A 17,726-nucleotide genomic window follows, 5' to 3' on the forward strand; every position below is an offset into this window, starting at 1 on the left:
TTTATCTTTTAATAAAGTTTTATTCTCAAGACTGTATGTTACCATAGTAACACACTAACTGCTAGTTGTTGGTGTGAAGGCAAAACATCACAGAAAAAGCAATGTAAGATAAAAGCCTGTGATTAACCACACAAAATGGTGAATTATGTTGATAGTGTCCGCACTTTGACATCCAACTCATTGAATTAAACATACTAGTGATTATTTTCTATTTTTGAATTGATGATGCTTAAACTTTTAGTTTGACCTCATCTCATTTTGAGGCAGTGGCATAGATAGCCTGAAAAGTTAAGTGTGTGTGCTGTTTGTCTTCCATTCTGACATCAGTGAAGCCAGAGTCTCTCAGAGCTGTCATGTAGGCCTCCGGGCGCCAGTTTTCCCCTGGCATTATTCGCTTTGCTGCAAAAGCAGCAATATGTGACAGCCTCAGTCCAGTAACCATCAGGCCTCCTGGGTGGGTTCAAGAGAGATGAAAGAATGACAACTGTGCAGGAAAGCAATACTAAACGCTAGCCATATTGCTCAGAAAGTTACAACTTGATGGATAACAAATGTGCCTTGAAATTTACGTCTGTGTTATTGTTATAAAGTTGTGTCCTACCTGGCTTCATTACCCGGTGTATCTCTGAGGCTCCCTTTTTGAGGTCAGGCCAGAAGTAGTAGCAGTTACAATGGAATACTCTGTCTACAGTACTGTCTACCAGAGGCATTGCTGCTACATCACAATGGTGTAGGGTCACTTTCCCACTGGCAACAAGTTCCTTTATCTGCTCACTTGCCATCTGTAAGAGAAAAAAACAGAGATATTATTTTTATAAAGTGAGTAACGCCCCCACTTCAAATACAAAAATGGGGGTTTTCTCAAAATGTTTCTGTCTTTTTGCAAAGATTTCAAACAGAAATAGACTTATTGAGAACCATGTAATGAACACATGGCATTTAAATACTGTAATCCATAATGTCAGTATTCCTTCCTCACCTGATGCATGTACACTGAGTAATCCACCCCGATAAGATGTCCTGTGGGCGCTGTGAGCAGTTTGGCTGCTGACTGCAGACCTAGACCCGGGCCATGACCCAGCTCCAGCACTGTGTCTTCAGGCTGTATCCCTGATATCTGCACAAGACTCTCCTCAAGAGCAGCGTTGCGTACTGTGAGAAACTTACTGACCAGCCATCCTGCCACTGATCGTGTCGGGCGTCCCAACTGTTTTCCCAGTTTTTCAGCAAACATCACTGGAGAACTGTGACAGCAGACACATTTTTATACAGGTGGTCACAAGACTATTTCAGAAATGTACAAAGGTGTTCACAATAAAATGCAATTCATTCTTACTAAAATCTTAAACCCACAAATTACAAACCTCGACTATTTAAGGCACTGGTCTTGTATTAGTGTGGGGATGATAATGTTTAGAGGTATAGTGGATTCTTGGCATAACAATTTTTTAATCAAACATTAGAGCCACTTTCTCAATGTTTTTGATATAACAACCTTTGTGTGACACCTGAAAAGACAGATTCTTCAAAACGTGTAAAAAAAATGTATCAGACATCAGCAGACAGGTCAGGTATTATAAAGATTAGTATTACATTACATTTTACTTGTTAAACGACTTAATCCAAAGCGATTTACATGCATTCCATACTGTGGACAATCCCCACAATTAACAATTGGCAATTTGGGGTGAAGTGTCTTGACCAGGGACACAACGGCATGCTGACATGCAAGTCTACACTGCCAAGTCTGACTATGCTTATTATTTAGCATAGCAATTATATATTCTTGTGAAAAAAGGTAGGGAAATATACTTTCTATTGGCTTTCAACACTTTCATAAGCTGTACTGTAGCCATCTACCAGTCTACCTTTCCAATCCTCTCTCTAGTCAGAGGGACTTTTATTCTGACGCAGGGCCCGACACGTCTCATGTTCCTGGAGGACTTTCCACCGTGTTATTCATTAACACGTATTCACTGCATACTTATAGTCGGTGGTAAAGTAAGTCTATATAGTTTCGGTGCATATGTTGTGTAGTTGGAGGCGTCCCATTGCAGTGAATTTGTCTACAGAACCTGTCAGGTCTCAACATTGTGAGTGCATTAAGTGTGTCTTTATTGTTAATCGCCTGAACGAACACCTTACCTAGTTTGTCGTACAGTACAATCCCACAACCAGTCCGCTCCTCAACGCTGGTCTGTTCTGTTTTCCTTTAAGTCAATAAGAGGAGGAGCCTGAAGGAGTTTCTGCTTAAAGTAATAGGCGCGCACGGCTGTGTGTCCTAAAGTCTGTCATAGATGCATCCACATTTATTCACTCACATTGCCGTTTAATTTATATTCCTAACACAAGAATCCTTCATGCTATATATTTAATACGGGAATGTGGCAACCATGTTTTCCCCCTCATGCTTAATCTATACGACTTTATTTATGCATTGCTCCAATAAATATTCTGCTAGATCGCTGAATTGCACTCAATGTTGTTGGAAATGTCCTCCGCTGTCGCTTCCTCCAATCAGATGTTTAGCACACACCCCTGACAAGGATTCTGTGTTTCTTTCGTTTTCATTTCCCGGAAGGTTCGAATGTGAAAATATTAGGAGTTTTATTTCTTCGAAAGTTACATCCTGTTCGTTCTTTATTTAATACGAAGTTCTGGGAGATCTCACATGCAGTGTGTTTCATTTTTCAGACGAGTTACATGGGTGCTTTTTAAGAAATAATCTAATTGTTTACAATCGAACAGATAAAGGACATTTCCATGGAGAACTTTCCCCCGTCACCTTTGGTCAAGGTAAGTGAAGGTCACTGAAGCAAACAGCAAACTGAGGGCTAGCTTTTATTGGATTGAGTTTTCAATTTTTCATTTTATGGCCAACTTCTATTGTTAAGGCTACTGAAAATGTAAACTTTTGGTTAAAGAATTCGAAATCCTTCTGCATTGTTGTTTCTTTAATGCAATATAAAACATTATAAAATCAATATGGATTCTTGTTTCTACAACGCCACTGAGTGGTGTTTAAGTGTACTTATGGCAATGTGTGTTGATATTTTGCAGCAAGAAAACAGATCGAACACTCCTCCATCCATAACGTCCGGAAGGCAAGTGAACATTCCTCTCAGTGTGCATCACTCCCCCCCTAAACAGCTTCCCTTGCACAGCCCTCCCATGCAGGAAGACCTCTGGCATCTACCTGGACGTCTGCGTAAGTCAAACACACTTACCTTAAAGATACAACTTATCTTTCAAATGCTGTAAAAGTACACACACCTGCCTGTAGCATTAACACCCCCTCTAGCAGTGTGTTTTTAATGATGTGCATCTGTTTTATAGGAATAAACCCATCTCTGTGGGACAAGGAGGACGTTGGCCACTGGCTCCGTTGGGCTCAGAGGGAGTACTCACTGAGGCGACCTGAGAAGGGACGCTTTGAGATGAACGGTCGTGCCTTGTGTCTGCTCACCAAGGAGGACTTCAGACGACGCTGCCCCAGCTCAGGTAGAAATGACTGTGCATGCAAAAAAAGAGTATGCTGACCTTTTTAAGCCTGTGATTTCATATGGCCCTCCTTCTTTTATACAGGCGATGTTCTGTATGAGATTCTACAGTGTGTAAAACAGCGAAGGAGGAGTATTGTCAATGACCTCCCAAATTCATCTCCCTCCCTGGCAACTGGACCGAACCAGAGACCAGTCAACTGCCAGATACCCCCTCAGAGTGTCCAAGAGCCCCAGCTTCCCACAGTCAGCCAAGGTCAGCAATGTCTAGAAGTTATCTTTAAAACATTACATGTATTATAGTAATGATAACATAATAATAAATGTATTTTATAAGCGCTTTTACAGGTGCTCAAAGTCGCTTTACAGAGGTACATAAAAAGAAAGACAACATATAAATAAACTAAATGTCACATTAAAATCGAGCAATGTAACAACAATCACACATTAAAAGCCAGTTTGAAGAGGTGAGTTTTTGTGAGTTTCTTGAAGGTGGTGAGGTCAGTGCAGTCACTGATTGGTTGTGGGAGTGAGTTCCGTTATATACAGGAAAGATATGGATAACAAACTATAAAGATCCGATCATCATGTAGGCTACTGTCTGCAGAGTGCATGGCAGGGCACAGAACAGAATATCCTGTTCATACAAACACATCGTTGATTGTTTGAGTTGGTGGTGTATCAAATCAAACTAGTCTATCCTGGTTAGATCATCAACGCGATTATTTCCTGTGTATCACATTTTTTTCCTTTACTTGTTGGGGCCTTGACATTCTATTTTCAAACTCTGAAGTTCAACCCTTATCCTTACGTCTAGTAGTCTAGATGTTAAGAAGTTTGGTATATATTTGCAGTATTGTACTACTAGCTTCTCAAATATGCATTCTGTCATTGAGTAAATGTGCTTACACCAGTTCTGGTTAAGGCATTAGCCAGTCAGTAGTGGAATTCTAATGCACTGTCCCATAAACAAGGTGATTTCCATCATAGGAAGCTGGAAGTGTGCCAAAAGGTGTGTTGTGTTATCTTTCAACTCCAGAATATATTATATTGTCTTTGTTCTACAATGTTTCTACAAAATGTTTGTGTTGTGCATTGCTGTACACATATTTAAGCTGTTTTAAAGTCACTTTTGCTTTCAGTTAAGCTTTTCGCAGTTCCTCATTGTTTCTCTCTCACGGTTTCCCTCTCTTTCGCCACTGCAGTTTCGGCAGCTGCTGTACCAACTGTGATCAACCAGCCTGAGCACATGTCAGCTCTTAGAGATCGACCCTTGATTGTTTACACATACCCTGCTCAACTCACACCTACTAGTGTGTAAAATACATAACAATCTCAGAAAAACAATTCCCTGCAGATGTCATAATTTGCTGTGAAGTCTGATTGTGTGTCCCTCTCTCTTTGTTGGTCTCTCTATCTTTCCTTCTCTCTCTCTCTTAAATGGATCAGAGGCTGTCTCTGAAATGCCCCCAAACAAAGTTCGGTGTCCTGTCCAATTAGAGACCGCAAAGGAGCCGCTCAACTTGTCCAGTCGGGAGAAGCCACGGAGCTCAGTGAACCACGCCAATGGCCGCATCCCAGGTACATTATTTATTAAGTTGTACTGCAGTATTAACTATGAAAATATATAAACATATATATTTGGTATGTTTTGAAGGTGCACAGATATGCAACAAGAAATGAACTAGTTTTTAAAACTGCCATAAGTATATTCTTACCACTAGAGGGCAGACAGACTCCAAGACACAAGTCTGAAACAGGTTTTCAGAGCAACATCAGCACGGATGAGGTGTTCTTTCTTAGCTTAAGAGGTCCAATATTTAGTTGTAAAATTATTACTTAGCTACATTTTCATGCCTATATGTGTGACTGTGGCGCAGAGCAAAGAGCAACACAGACTAGAAACCCAAAACAGTAAACTACATGTTAGTCTGAGCTGGAAAATGAGTCCAGATCAACTTTATTTCCCTATTTAAAAAATGTTGCTTAATGTAGCCTTAAGTGTGACAAGCTCCCCAATGTATGCACATGAAAACAGATGCCTACATGCTTAGATATGAACACTGCTTTGAAGTTGTACTTTAAAATTAATCCTTTCTTTTTTGGCTTCTTGATAAAGCACATATAAGTAGTATAAAGTACATATAATAATAATAATAATGATAATAATAATAATCATCATCATCATCATAGTATACATTTTGGCAGCATTTGTCTTATTGCTGTCTTATCTATGGCCAGAGTGCAGACTGCTGTGGGACTATGTGTATCAGCTGCTGTGTGATGATCGTTACCAAGAATACATCCGATGGGAAGACAAGGACAGCCTTGTGTTTAGGGTGGTTGACCCCAACGGCCTGGCTCGTCTCTGGGGAAACCACAAGGTGAGCACTGGTCTGTATGTGTTATGTTACAGGGAGTATGAACACAGGTATAAAGACTAAATATTAAAGAAAGGGGACATGGGATCAGATTTTTATGTTGTCACACAGGCCTGTGATGATGTGTGATCTCTTATTACAGAACCGAGACAATATGACCTACGAGAAAATGTCCCGGGCTTTGCGGCACTACTACAAGCTCAACATTATCAAAAAAGAGCGAGGACAAAAACTTCTCTTCAGGTCTCTGTCACATTCTGTTTGTCTCCTTCCCTTTCTGCCTTCTCCCAAAACAGAACACACACATAGTTAACTCTTATTTGCCTCCCTTCAGGTTTCTGAAACTCCCACATGACACAAAGAAACTACATATTGACCCAGTTGAGTTGCCTGAACACACTTCACCTGAGGAGACAGCAGACAGTAGTCCTACACACGAGTTCAGTGAGGACCATTTTGAGGTTTCACCTGATCGTGCTTCTCCACAGCATCCTCCATAGGAAATTAACCATGGATTGAATTTCCTAAATACAATACAAAAACACAGTGATTACAGAATAAAATGCACTTTTAAGTGTATATTTTAAGGATTTGTTTACTATTATATTGCATTCTAATTTTATGTGAATCAATGTACTTAACTGTGATCAATATGAACACTATTTCTAAGAGACAAGTAAAAAGAAGCTGTGAAAGAAATCACAGCTAAGATGTTTTAGGTTTGCTCAACATATTCTGAAAAACAAAGATGCACTTACATTAAAATACAATATAGATCTTGTAGTAAGTTGTGGATATTACTAGGATGTCTCGTTTGTTGCAGACTGTTGTTTAATGGGATAAGACAAGGAAGAGTTATTTTTCGTGTTGGAGGTAAAATGCCAGTTTATACAGTACAGTAGTTTATTGTAAAAATAATATGATTATTCAACCTAAAGACAGTGCATTAGTGAAGTTTTAAATTGTTTTTAGCCTATTGGTTAATAATTGCTGATGTTTTCCTGCTTGAATAAATATTGTGTTAAGCACTTTTTTTATACCATGGTACCTGTTACTCCTAAAGCTCAGGGGTTTGGAACGAGTGATCTTTTATCCTGCCATACAAAGTGTGACCCATTTTGTAATGTGTGGCTTCTTTGAACACCTGTTAAGGGGAATGGGACAGTCCAATTATGGAATCAAATCTGGCTGTTCAGCAGCTCAGCCTTTTGCCAGAAGTGGTTACCACAACACACAATTAACAATCACTAACTTCAACAAGATTATGCACTCAATCTAGTAAAATAAAGTTGGTTAAAAATGTGTCTTTTTATGTATGATGTTAAACAAAATAAAAGCATAACCTTTAGGATGTGTGGTTTGTTGTGAGACTTGTATTTACAGCCTTCACAGCTATGCAAGTCCGGTGTAGTGGCATTAAAGAAAATGAATGTATCAGCTTTCTTGCCTCACTTCATTTCACATATACATTTGGTCCCTTCTTTGGGTGAGTCTCTGCTCCAACTTATTGATTGAAACTCCTGGCTGTTAAATGTCCGCAAAGATATACCCTCATAATGCCGTATAACTTCTTCGTCAGTGTTTCCAGTGCAGCAGGGCTCCCCAGTGTTTAAGTAGTTTTTTTGTTGGAGAAGAGATCGTGTGAGGCTGAAGTTCAGTTACGGCCTACTTAAAATAAGACAAACAAACAGAAAGGTCCGAAAAGAAGGCACTCAAACATATGTTTCAGCATTAGTAAGCTCTTGAAACATCTATAGTATTCATTCCTGTCTAACCTGATGATTTGCTAAAAAAATAAAGGCATGAGATTCTGTAGAGTTGTGCAAATCTTAGCAGATGTTTTACTACTTGATTTTCAGATTTAATTATAGTACTTCATGTATTAGTTTAGTGTGATAGCAATTGAATTTTTTTTAGAACTTGATATCTTACAATAGTGCCTTAGTGTTCCTTTAGAAAACCATAACTGTGAGATTCTAAAAAAACCAAAAACGTTTTATATACTTATTATTCTTTGGATTTGTTTTTTTTAAATAATTCAGCATTGCCAAAAATGCTTATTTGTTAACTTCTAGGAAGTGAAACAGACAAAAAGCCATTGAGAGAGCTGCATGTACTCTATATCACATGGGCTTAACCAATATGGTATGTCTAATTGGGATTGGTTTTAAGACACTGATTCTGAAGCAGTCTCCACACTCCACTGGATTCCTGCTATAACTCAGTCTGCTTCAAAAGAACAAAATCCGTATTTGCTTGAGGATTAATACTTTTAACATTAATGATTTAAAACATTTCATTTGAGAGTTTAAAGCCTTTGGAAAATGGCTCCAGGAATTTCAAGTTTTTATTTGAGTGAAAATCCACTTTCAATTTCCTTCTCTGGATCTGGATTTATGGCTACCTACCAGTTAGGGGTTGCCGAATGCTTGCTAAATAATGCACCATGGATACTGCGCACAGCGCCTTGTGTCCTGGGTGCCTCTGCTGGGTCTCTGGTAGCAGCTGCTGTAGTCTGTAAAATGAGCATGAGTAAGTGACTTTGTCTTTTCTAAATCTACCTGTTGCACATTATGACTGTTTCTGAATTTAAGTCTTCTATTTTCCAGTAACTATTCGGGATGAGATGCTGAATTTTGCCGAACAAATGCAGTCTTTTACACTTGGGCCATTTAATCCTTCAATCAATGTTTTTCACTGGTTGGAGAGTATTTTACACAAACATCTTCCTTCTGATGCCCACCAAATGGCCAACGGGCGTCTGTCTGTGTCCATGACACGCCTGTCTGATGGCAAGCATATTCTCATGTCTGAGTTTCAGTCCAAAGAGGATGTAGTGCAGGTGAGTTGGCATCCTAATGTTTAAAACAAAACCTAAGCAGGTTAGAAGAAAAACTCTTATTTTTTAAAGCATGTTTGTAATTATAACCATGTCTATTTATCCGAAGGCTTTGCTCTGCAGCTGCTTTGTGCCCGTGTACTGCGGTTTGCTGCCTCCATCCTTCAGAGGAGTAGTGAGTATTTGATTGCCTTTTCTCAATTTCATAATAAGCACATTCTGCTGGAGCGTATCATAATGTGTTCTTATTTTATAGTATTATTTGGACGGGGGCTTCAGTAAAATGCAGCCAGTGCTGCCACGCAGTCAGACCTTGACTGTGAGTCCATTCTCTGGAGAGATAGATATCTGTCCCACAGACACGCCTTGCAATTGGGACATGGTGGTGAGTGGCAGCACTTTGAATATCAACATGGCTAACAGTTTCAGGATCTTCAATGCTCTCTACCCCATAGCTCTAGAGGTAAGACACCTTTTGAAATGTGGAACAATACATTCAAGTGAACTTCTATAATGATTTGGAATTAATTGAATTTTCTTTGGAATATTATCAATAGTTTTTGTGCTACACATTGACACTTTAAAAAACCCATGATCTGTCAACCCAAAGTGAATCAAGCAAACAATCTGTCTCTAGATTGGAATACCCTTTACTACCCACATGTGAATGAATCATTGTGAATGAATAGCAAAAATCTCTCAAAAAAGGACCCTTTTTTTATGCGCTTTAGACTCTGGAACAGGCCTACCACAGCGGCTACAAGGATGCTTTTAATTTCCTTCAAACCCATGGTAAGTCAACTTTATCTATGGAAAAAACATGCAGATTTAAAGATGTGTAGACTCATTCCAACCTACATTCCCATTTTTTACAACACAGATCATGACCCATGTTTGATGATACTCAAATTATCCCAGGGGCCACTTGAATGTAACCAAACAAAAACGTGCGTTAATCTGGAGACAGTCACAGAAGAAGAGAAGGAGATAAAAGTGGAAAAGCAGACTGCTACACTGACATCTTTAACAACCAAGCGACACGTGCAGAAAGTCAGCTCTACTGAACATGAACTGACTGGACAGATTAAAGAGCCTTTTCTCCATTTTGACATGATAAAGAAAGGTATGTCTGGTGAACACACACTTACACTAAAACCACAATGATTTACAGACTGCTCTGTTCTTTTGTTCAGATGAATGTATGTAAAACTGATTTCAGCAATCAGTAAACTACATTTAGTATAACAGATTTTACCCTCAGTTGATTTTCAAGTTACCGTTTGTCTCTGTAATTTCAGAATTTAAGCTGCTCAAAATGTATAGATTGTACAACTTTTTGTGAACATGTATTTCAGTTCTGCTCGGAAATGTTGTGACCTATCTGAGCATTTTTGGACTCCCTGTGAAAATCTTCTATAACCTGTTCCTACCGCTGATGCTGTTGTTTCACACACTTCTTCCGAGTAGACACAGGTAATAAATACAGTATGCTGAATGTTAACAAAGGGTTCCCTCTGTTTTTCAGTATTTATGCAATGCCAGGTTAAGTCTACTGGCTGGAGCTTCATACTTACTGTAGCTTACATATATAAGAGTACGATCAATCTTCCTTTTAGGCAAATATTTAAAATATGTAGGATTAGTCTGTGACAGATTTAGAGGTATCCATGCATTTAAACCAACAAATCAGGACAAACTCAACTCATGTCATAGTAAAACCTAGAAAGTGTATTTACCATGGAATTATTCAGGTCATGGTAACTGCATGTTGTGGTTTTAGTTAAACCTTTAAACAGACACAACTATCAATTTAACAATTTGAGGAAAAGTGAGTCGTGTCCCTCCTTCTCCCCCAGGCTTGAGTTTTTGACCTGGGCTTGGCAAAGCTTGCGACACTTTACCATATTCTTTTTCAACATATGCGTGGGCACCTTCAAGAAGAACATAGATGATCGGTAAGATTGCTTCCTTGAATCGTTGCTCTTCTAATTGTCTTAACTGCTTTCTGAATTTTCTCCTTTTGGGATTAGTGGTTACATATTGTATATTTAGTTTTCTTTGTAACATCTCATCTCTAACACGACTGCATTTTATCAAACGGGACTTGGCTCTTTTAGGGTTGACCTCATCATCCTGCTGTTGCAGTGGCTGATAGCCCTACTATACGAGCCAAAAAACAGAGGCCCGCTTCATCTCGATGGAAGTTTGTCTCTTCTGCCCATTGAGAAGATGTCAGCATGGGAGATGACAAAGATGGTTCATCCCAGAAACAGAAACAAGACATCACAATGACAGTTGATGTAATGTAAACTCTAATCTTTTAAAATCTGGTCATGTGCATTTTTTAAAAGTTTAAGCCCTTTAGATTGCTAATGAAGAGAGAAACAAAGTCTTGAAGGTTGAGTTTTGCATTCATTGACCAAAGCTTCAAAATATGTTTTATTTTTGTTGTTCTTTTTCAAACCACATGCAGACCTCCATTAAGTCATTGATGTAGTACTAATCTACAGTCAGCCATGTACTGAATTTGTTGTCGTATCAAAATACCAAGCAACACTACACAGAAAACTTTCATGGGCACGTGTTTAGGCTGTAGTGGTGAAAAACAATGAATTGTGGGCACAGTAATGCCATCAGGAGATTTATTTTGGGGGAAATTGATAGCGTGATCTTATGTGTCACTGGTTTATCAAGGTGTGTTAAGATCAATGGACACAACATTGTTGGGGTGGGTTAAATGACAGTAACAGGGTTTATGTTGTGCTCTATAACCATTTATTTTGTATCTTCTAACTGTTCCTATGTTATACCTAATCAAAAGAATGATTAACAGTGGTTAATATATATTATAATATTGTAATACTGATGCATATATCATGTTGTGTTTTACAGGGATTTCTGATACCACGACAAAAAAGTTCAATGTTGTTGGAGGAATGGTTAGTGGTTCATCAGCTGATTTGTCATGAGTGATATAGCATTTAAGTGCAACATGCTAATCAAAAACATTTGCTGTTGGCGGCAACTTGAGAATTTAGCTTCGAGGCACTTTTCTAAAGTGCTCCTAATTTCAATTCCCGTTGAGGTGACAACCAGTCCTGTGATGTGAGGATTGAACAATGCCCTCTTTCACTACTCGCCCCCTTTGAGTGCACACATATTTTACCTCATAACTGCTGTTCATTGATATGAAGTTAAGCACCAGGGGCCTCTGGCATCTCCTCATTTACTTTTTACAAGTGGTTGAAGGAAGATTGAATGATTCTGACAAATGCCGCCTTAGTTAGGCACCAGTATGTGCTGTGACCTTCTTCTATCTCCATTGTAACCATCATCAAAGTGCTTTTGGAATCCTGTAGACTGCGAATTAATAAATGGGATTACTCTTGTACAGTGTTTTGGTTTTCAGCTATGTGATGCAGTGACCCTAACCATAATCATAGCCCTTTTACCGCACCTTTCCATGTTTGCTAAATGTTGCTACTGTTTTACTATATGAAACCTTTGGGTATCAGTCCAGGCCAACACTGAGTTTAAAATATTTGAACACCTTTACATTAAGATAGACTGCTGCTCTATAAGGCAATCCTCTTTCAGGCCTACAACGACTCGTTGTGGCACAAAAAAAAAATATTGAAAGGTTTATTCTTAATATAGTGTTCAGGTGTTTGACTGTCCTTATTAATAAACACATGAATAAGGACAGTCAAACACATGAACACCACATTAAGCCATGGTATTATCAAATCTAACATTTTGTGCCTGTATTTACTTTTTTTTACCATACTAATATAAGAAACAGCCTCCCCTTCTCATCTCAATCATTTTGCATGCAGTCCCTGTTTTAAATGGCTTTCTATTGTTCCTACACAGTATATTATCTCTCAATTCTAATTATTTTACAATGTGACTTCTTGATGGTGTTGAAAAAAACCTGTTTGGATACCCGATATGCCATTACAGAAAATGCCCACAAGGTAGAGCATTGAGTGCAAGTATGATGCACACTACAGATGGGTTGACTGGGTATGTGCTTTTGTATTAAAAAAGTACATCAGAGATCTTTTCTTTTTACACTAACTGAGTACCCTTTAGAAAAAGCACCATGTGAAACTTTATTTTTGGAATATGCAAAAATCCATTTTGGGGTGCTTAGTTACAAGACTAGAAATGCTAAATTGGTTTCAAATAAATTATTTATTGGCTGAAATATGACAAACACTGTAAATGCTTTCTTTTATATGTTTTGGGGGTTGGGCGTATATTTATGCCTTTCCTACAGTACCGAGAGATAACAGAACATTAAGGAAGGGTAAAATGCATAATAGATCCCAGGCTTGAATTAGATACAGTATGTACAGGCAGGTGGTGATAGGTGTGTTGACCCCTCAGCTTCATCACATACAGCTAATTCATCAGCTAATCTGCCTTTACACTCCTGCTTGAATGGCAACATGTGTTGTCACAGAGCCATAAGAGCTTATTTGATCGCTGCACTACATGTCCTTTTCATACAGATGGCCTGTTACCTGCAGACAGATCCTCTTATATAATGACTGTGGATGGATCATACGGATAACACTCACATCTGCTGCTGTCCTACACCAGCCACTGATCCAGCCAGTCATCCGGAAAGCAGCTGGCTTTGTAAAGACAGAGATGAGACACAGTGTGGTGGCTTTGCAGCTGAATCATGTTGGGATTCATGTATGCAGTATATTCAGAAAAATGAAATGATGTTGATTAAAAAGAAATACTTGATTCCATCTCCTCTCCTCCTGGACTATCAGGGGCCATAAAAATGTGATTGAAAACAGAGGATGACCTTTCCTGCCTGACATGCAGAGTTTCCTCCTGACTCTGCTTTGTTCTTTTTTAATGAACTCTCTCAATATTCAACAGAACGTCAAGGAAAATCAAGAAACTGTACTGTGTGTGTGTGTGTGTGTGTGTGTGTGTGTGTGTGTGTGTGTGTGTATGTGTATGTGTGTGTCTGTGTCTGTGTGTGTGAGTGCGTGTTTTTCATTCCTGTGCTTTAAGATGACAAAAGACAGGAAATCAGCATGTATCCAAGCTTCTTGTTGTATATGTATGACCACTGGTTTAGACTTAAGAGGGTTTTACGTATGACACATATGTTGTTGGTATAAACCCTTACTTAAGGTATTAGCTCAGTTTATCCATGTTTGTATATGTGCATTAGTGTATGTTTTAATATTACGTAAATAGTAAATCCCCATTTGTAGAAACATTCTCTAAAGAGGCTGATGTGACCAACAATCATCACTCGTTGTTGAGTTTGTCTGTCTTGATCTGGAAGGGGTACATTTAGTTTAATTATTTCAACAGACCTAAACAGATGTTACCAGGTTTCACTAGGGAAACTTGTACACGTTTTAATGAATGTGTGTGTGTGTGTGTGTGTGTGTGTGTGTGTGTGTGTGTGTGTGTGTGTGTGTGTGTGTGTGTGTGTGTGTGTGTGTGTGTGTGTGTGTGTGTGTGTGTGTGTGTGTGTGTGTGTGTGTGTGTGTGTGTGTGTGGGATCTCTTAGTCCCTCAGCAGTATTAAACAGCAACAGATTGACAGTTTTCCGTTTCTAATCCTTTCCTCCTCCTCCTCCTTTCTGCCTTCCACACACATTGATTAGATAGAAAATTAATGTCTTGATGATGACACCCTTCAACATCATCAAGTCAGTAGAACAAATTTTCCTTTTAGAACAGACAGACATTTATCTTTCTGCTGTTTCTTTCATATTTTTTTCTCCTCTTTTGAGATTTTGTCATTCCCCCTAAAACTTTAATGAAATGATGTAAACAGGTTTGAGAAACAACCCAATGAGCAGTGTACGAAGCAGGAAAATAATAATGAGGGGTAACTTAGATTAACCTCAGGCATCGGAATAGGAGTACAAGACTTAACTTTTGAAGGAGAAAAGGAAGTCCAAATGCAAATAGAAGTAGCACACTTTCAGGAGAACATCGTGGCTCAGAGCAGCCGGTTCTTGGTACAACACTTCATTAACTATTATATCTGTTACAATTTTACTTCTTTGAGCAAAAATGCTCAAAAATTGGTTTCGCCTTTAATTATTCTCATTTCTCTTTCTCTCATCCATGCGTTTTTTGTTAGTTTTACCCCTTCCCCCCAGCTCACAGGTATGTCTGATCTATCTCCTCATTTTACCCACTTTATTTTCCTGTCGCGGATGAAAAGGGCTTTTCTGTACTTTTATGGGAGTACTGTGCTATAGTGTAATGACCATAGGTTCATTGAATGCAGATCTTTATTTTATCTTTTTCAACTTTAATATCATCATTTGTATATAAAACAACATGGTTATACTCTGTGATATCAACATGCTGTTGCCAATTAAGTCTCTGATTAATTATACACTATATCAATTCAACCAATTTAAATAAATGATCTGTTTATCGTTATAACTCTTAATATTTTCAGGGAGAATAAATAAAAGCTGAGAGAAAATTAAAGATAAACAATTGCAGCATTGTAAAACTGGTTTATATAAGCCTGTTACACTCGAGTCAGAGGACTCACTAATATATCCCATGATAGGTTGCAATGAAACACAGTTTTGTTCTGTTTCTGCTGGACTCACAAAAAGATAATACAACCACCACCGGTTAAATTATCTTTTTAACCAGTGGGGTTCTGTCTCATGACCAGCAGATATGAAAGTGCATAGGGTAGAGGACTGTTACATGGCACAATTGGGACGATTGAAGCAATCTGTCCTCTTCTCAGTAAAACCTGAGGTGATGGCCTCACCGTGATGTTGTTGAGCAAGGCTCCTTACGTATAAAAGCCCTTCTGGAGCAGAAGGGCTTTTATACGTAAGGAGCCTTGCTCAACAACATCACGGTGGTGGCAATTTGAAAAAGGGAACGCACTGTGCTTTTACATTCTTCAAGCTTATTTCTCCTGCTGGTGCAGGGATTTGACCTTGTGACTTTTGAGTCACAAGCCCTTCTATTTAAAAACATTGACAACAGCCAGCAGTGCTGTGCGTGACACAGGACTGACAAAATCTTCATGATACCCATCTATTCAACATACTTCCAAGCCAAACTTATGTTATCAGAGATACTTTATCAACAAACAAAATGAAATCTAGTTACTTTCAGTCACCAACAACAAGATAAAAACAACAGACTAATACAAAGACCAGCAGGATAAAAGCATAACCAGAATAAAAAACACATAGTGAAAATAATATAAGTATTTGTTAAAAAAGATGCACACTTAGTTTATTGTGTGTGGGTGCATTAGCAGCAGTTTGGGGTTAGGGCATGGGTGATAATATTTTCAATCCACAATCCTCAACAGCTATTGAAGGGGGGAGGGGGGAGTTGGTTGGGTTTGGATGCTATAGTTCTTGTGTAAAAGTTATCCACCTCTTCACCGTTCATGGGTCAAACTATATTATATCTCCTGAGGTCCACAATTAGCCCTGCTGTGCATCTTCCAAGGTTTTTGAGTTTGTATACCAGTTATGGGAGAATATATATTGAAATCAACCAATAACATCCTGACATATATGTTTTGGATGCTCCAGGTGTGACAGCTGTATGCCGTACAATTGAAACTGCATCATCTGTATATCCTTTATCTTCAACAATCATCCTGTGGTTGTCTAGATCAGTATCTTGATCCAAGATGAAGTTACGCAAAGCAATTCATAACAATTTAGGTGTTAGGTAACTGGGTGATAGTCCTTAAGACTTTTAATTGCTGTCTGGTGGTAGATTTACAACAGATGGGGACTACAGCCTGTTGCATAGGGAAGGTTAATGCTGGAGAACACTAAAGCTAGTTGGTCAGCACATTACTTAAGTGTTCGGCCTGACACCTGGCCTGGTGCTGCTAATTTAGTGGTGTCTATTTTCATAAGAGTGGATCTCACCTGGTGTCACTGTATTTTGAGTATGAGCTCCCCCTCGGGCAGTGACATTTGAGCTCTCACTCTGCTGTTTAAGTCGTCCAATCGGGCAAGGAACCTGTTCAAGGTGTCAGGGAGTGAAGCATCGTGGAGGCCTTGAGTTCTGCTCTGTGCATCTTGATGTGCTGCTTGTACATGCACTTTGCTTCTCTAATGCCCTACATGTATGAATCTTGAATCTTAAAATACAAAACTGGCCAAACTTTCTTTTGTGAAAGTTTCAATTTTGCCATCCAACAAAGGAGTCAAATATGCCCAACATTAAATTCGATTTAAATGTGAGAAGTATGAAAATTAGAGAAGAAGAAATTATGTGTTTTTGAATTAAGAACCCCAAAAACATATAAAAATAAAACCTAATCCAAGTGTTTTGTTCACCAGGCCATTCAAACGTGGGTCTTTCTTTTTGTTTATGACAGAAGGCTATAGTCCACAGGAAGGCAGGTATACAGTATATGAAAACACACATGTTGTATGAAGCTCAGAGGAGGGAATCCCGAGCATTAAAAAATAATAAACTGCGTGCCAGTTATTTACTCTGTGTCACACAAACTCTCTCCCCAGCCTTCACCTGTTGTGTGTCTGTGTTCTCACTTGATGCCGATATCTTTCACTCCCGTGTGGAACTTTCCATCAAAGCATCTCGTTAATGATGGAGCACTCCCATGCATCTTTAAGCACTTGACAGGGATGTTCCACTGTGCAGTTTCTGATCACACAAACTCACGCAAATGCAGTGGTACACTGGGTTTTCTAATGCGTTAATTTCAAAAAAGTGTATATTCTTGTAGCTGTTTGTGTTTTTGTTAGCCTCTAGAAGCCCAAACTGTGTTGCAGATTAACTTCAAACACTGCATGCAAAAGATAACACTGCTGCTGTCACCTACTACATGAGTGTTTGGGCAAAAAAGCCTGATCTCTTTCTGAACTAGTCATACTACTACTACGTACTGTGCGCATAGTGTATATACGTGTCACAGTAAAGGATGCATTTTGATGTGTAGTGCACTTAAAGTAAGGTGACTTAAAAAAAAAAAAATGACTTT

The 17,726-nt window shown here is 38.8% G+C and overlaps 3 protein-coding genes across 4 annotated transcripts; 2 read left to right on the forward strand and 1 right to left on the reverse strand.

Annotated features, from left to right (window-relative positions):
• Positions 1-4: 4 nt before the first annotated feature.
• zgc:194242 (uncharacterized protein LOC100005854 homolog) lies at positions 5-2,265 on the reverse strand. Its single transcript, XM_063883229.1, has 4 exons — positions 2,146-2,265; positions 980-1,244; positions 602-782; positions 5-450 (listed from the first exon to the last, which is right to left on the reverse strand). The coding sequence occupies exons 2-4, from the start codon at positions 1,232-1,234 to the stop codon at positions 254-256; spliced, it is 633 nt and encodes a 210-aa protein (XP_063739299.1). The 5' UTR covers positions 1,235-1,244; positions 2,146-2,265; the 3' UTR covers positions 5-253.
• Positions 2,266-2,559: 294 nt separating this feature from the next.
• etv7 (ETS variant transcription factor 7) lies at positions 2,560-7,315 on the forward strand. The gene is made up of 9 exons (XM_063883216.1): positions 2,560-2,796; positions 3,061-3,208; positions 3,337-3,501; positions 3,586-3,756; positions 4,706-4,813; positions 4,950-5,081; positions 5,742-5,884; positions 6,024-6,124; positions 6,216-7,315. The coding sequence occupies exons 1-9, from the start codon at positions 2,764-2,766 to the stop codon at positions 6,379-6,381; spliced, it is 1,167 nt and encodes a 388-aa protein (XP_063739286.1). The 5' UTR covers positions 2,560-2,763; the 3' UTR covers positions 6,382-7,315.
• Positions 7,316-8,101: 786 nt separating this feature from the next.
• On the forward strand, positions 8,102-12,073 carry pnpla1 (patatin-like phospholipase domain containing 1). 2 transcript variants are annotated; one of them, XM_063889816.1, is made up of 10 exons: positions 8,102-8,413; positions 8,491-8,723; positions 8,830-8,895; positions 8,977-9,183; positions 9,452-9,512; positions 9,601-9,843; positions 10,076-10,193; positions 10,577-10,675; positions 10,838-11,020; positions 11,613-12,073. In XM_063889816.1, the coding sequence occupies exons 1-9, from the start codon at positions 8,206-8,208 to the stop codon at positions 11,010-11,012; spliced, it is 1,410 nt and encodes a 469-aa protein (XP_063745886.1). In that variant the 5' UTR covers positions 8,102-8,205; the 3' UTR covers positions 11,013-11,020; positions 11,613-12,073. The 2 variants fall into 2 exon arrangements, with proteins under 2 accessions (XP_063745886.1, XP_063745881.1); XM_063889811.1 differs by having other exon boundaries at positions 10,838-12,073.
• Positions 12,074-17,726: the final 5,653 nt, after the last annotated feature.

Source organism: Eleginops maclovinus, chromosome 1 (assembly GCF_036324505.1).
Source record: "Eleginops maclovinus isolate JMC-PN-2008 ecotype Puerto Natales chromosome 1, JC_Emac_rtc_rv5, whole genome shotgun sequence".
In the NCBI taxonomy this organism is placed as follows: Eukaryota; Metazoa; Chordata; class Actinopteri; order Perciformes; family Eleginopidae; genus Eleginops; species Eleginops maclovinus.

Excerpts from the sequence above, each read along its gene's own strand:
- pnpla1 (XM_063889811.1), top strand. The coding sequence starts at position 8,206 with ATGGCTCCAGGAATTTCAAGTTTTTATTTGAGTGAAAATCCACTTTCA. Across the intron at positions 8,896-8,976 it reads CTCCATCCTTCAGAGGAGTA|TATTATTTGGACGGGGGCTT; the intron begins GTGAGTATTTGA and ends CTTATTTTATAG. Across the intron at positions 10,194-10,576 it reads CTTCTTCCGAGTAGACACAG|GCTTGAGTTTTTGACCTGGG; the intron begins GTAATAAATACA and ends CTTCTCCCCCAG.
- etv7 (XM_063883216.1), top strand. The coding sequence starts at position 2,764 with ATGGAGAACTTTCCCCCGTCACCTTTGGTCAAG. Across the intron at positions 2,797-3,060 it reads CCCCGTCACCTTTGGTCAAG|CAAGAAAACAGATCGAACAC; the intron begins GTAAGTGAAGGT and ends GATATTTTGCAG. Across the intron at positions 3,502-3,585 it reads ACGACGCTGCCCCAGCTCAG|GCGATGTTCTGTATGAGATT; the intron begins GTAGAAATGACT and ends TCTTTTATACAG.
- zgc:194242 (XM_063883229.1), bottom strand. The coding sequence starts at position 1,234 with ATGTTTGCTGAAAAACTGGGAAAACAGTTGGGACGCCCGACACGATCA. Across the intron at positions 783-979 it reads ACTCAGTGTACATGCATCAG|ATGGCAAGTGAGCAGATAAA; the intron begins GTGAGGAAGGAA and ends TTTCTCTTACAG. Across the intron at positions 451-601 it reads ACACCGGGTAATGAAGCCAG|GAGGCCTGATGGTTACTGGA; the intron begins GTAGGACACAAC and ends GAACCCACCCAG.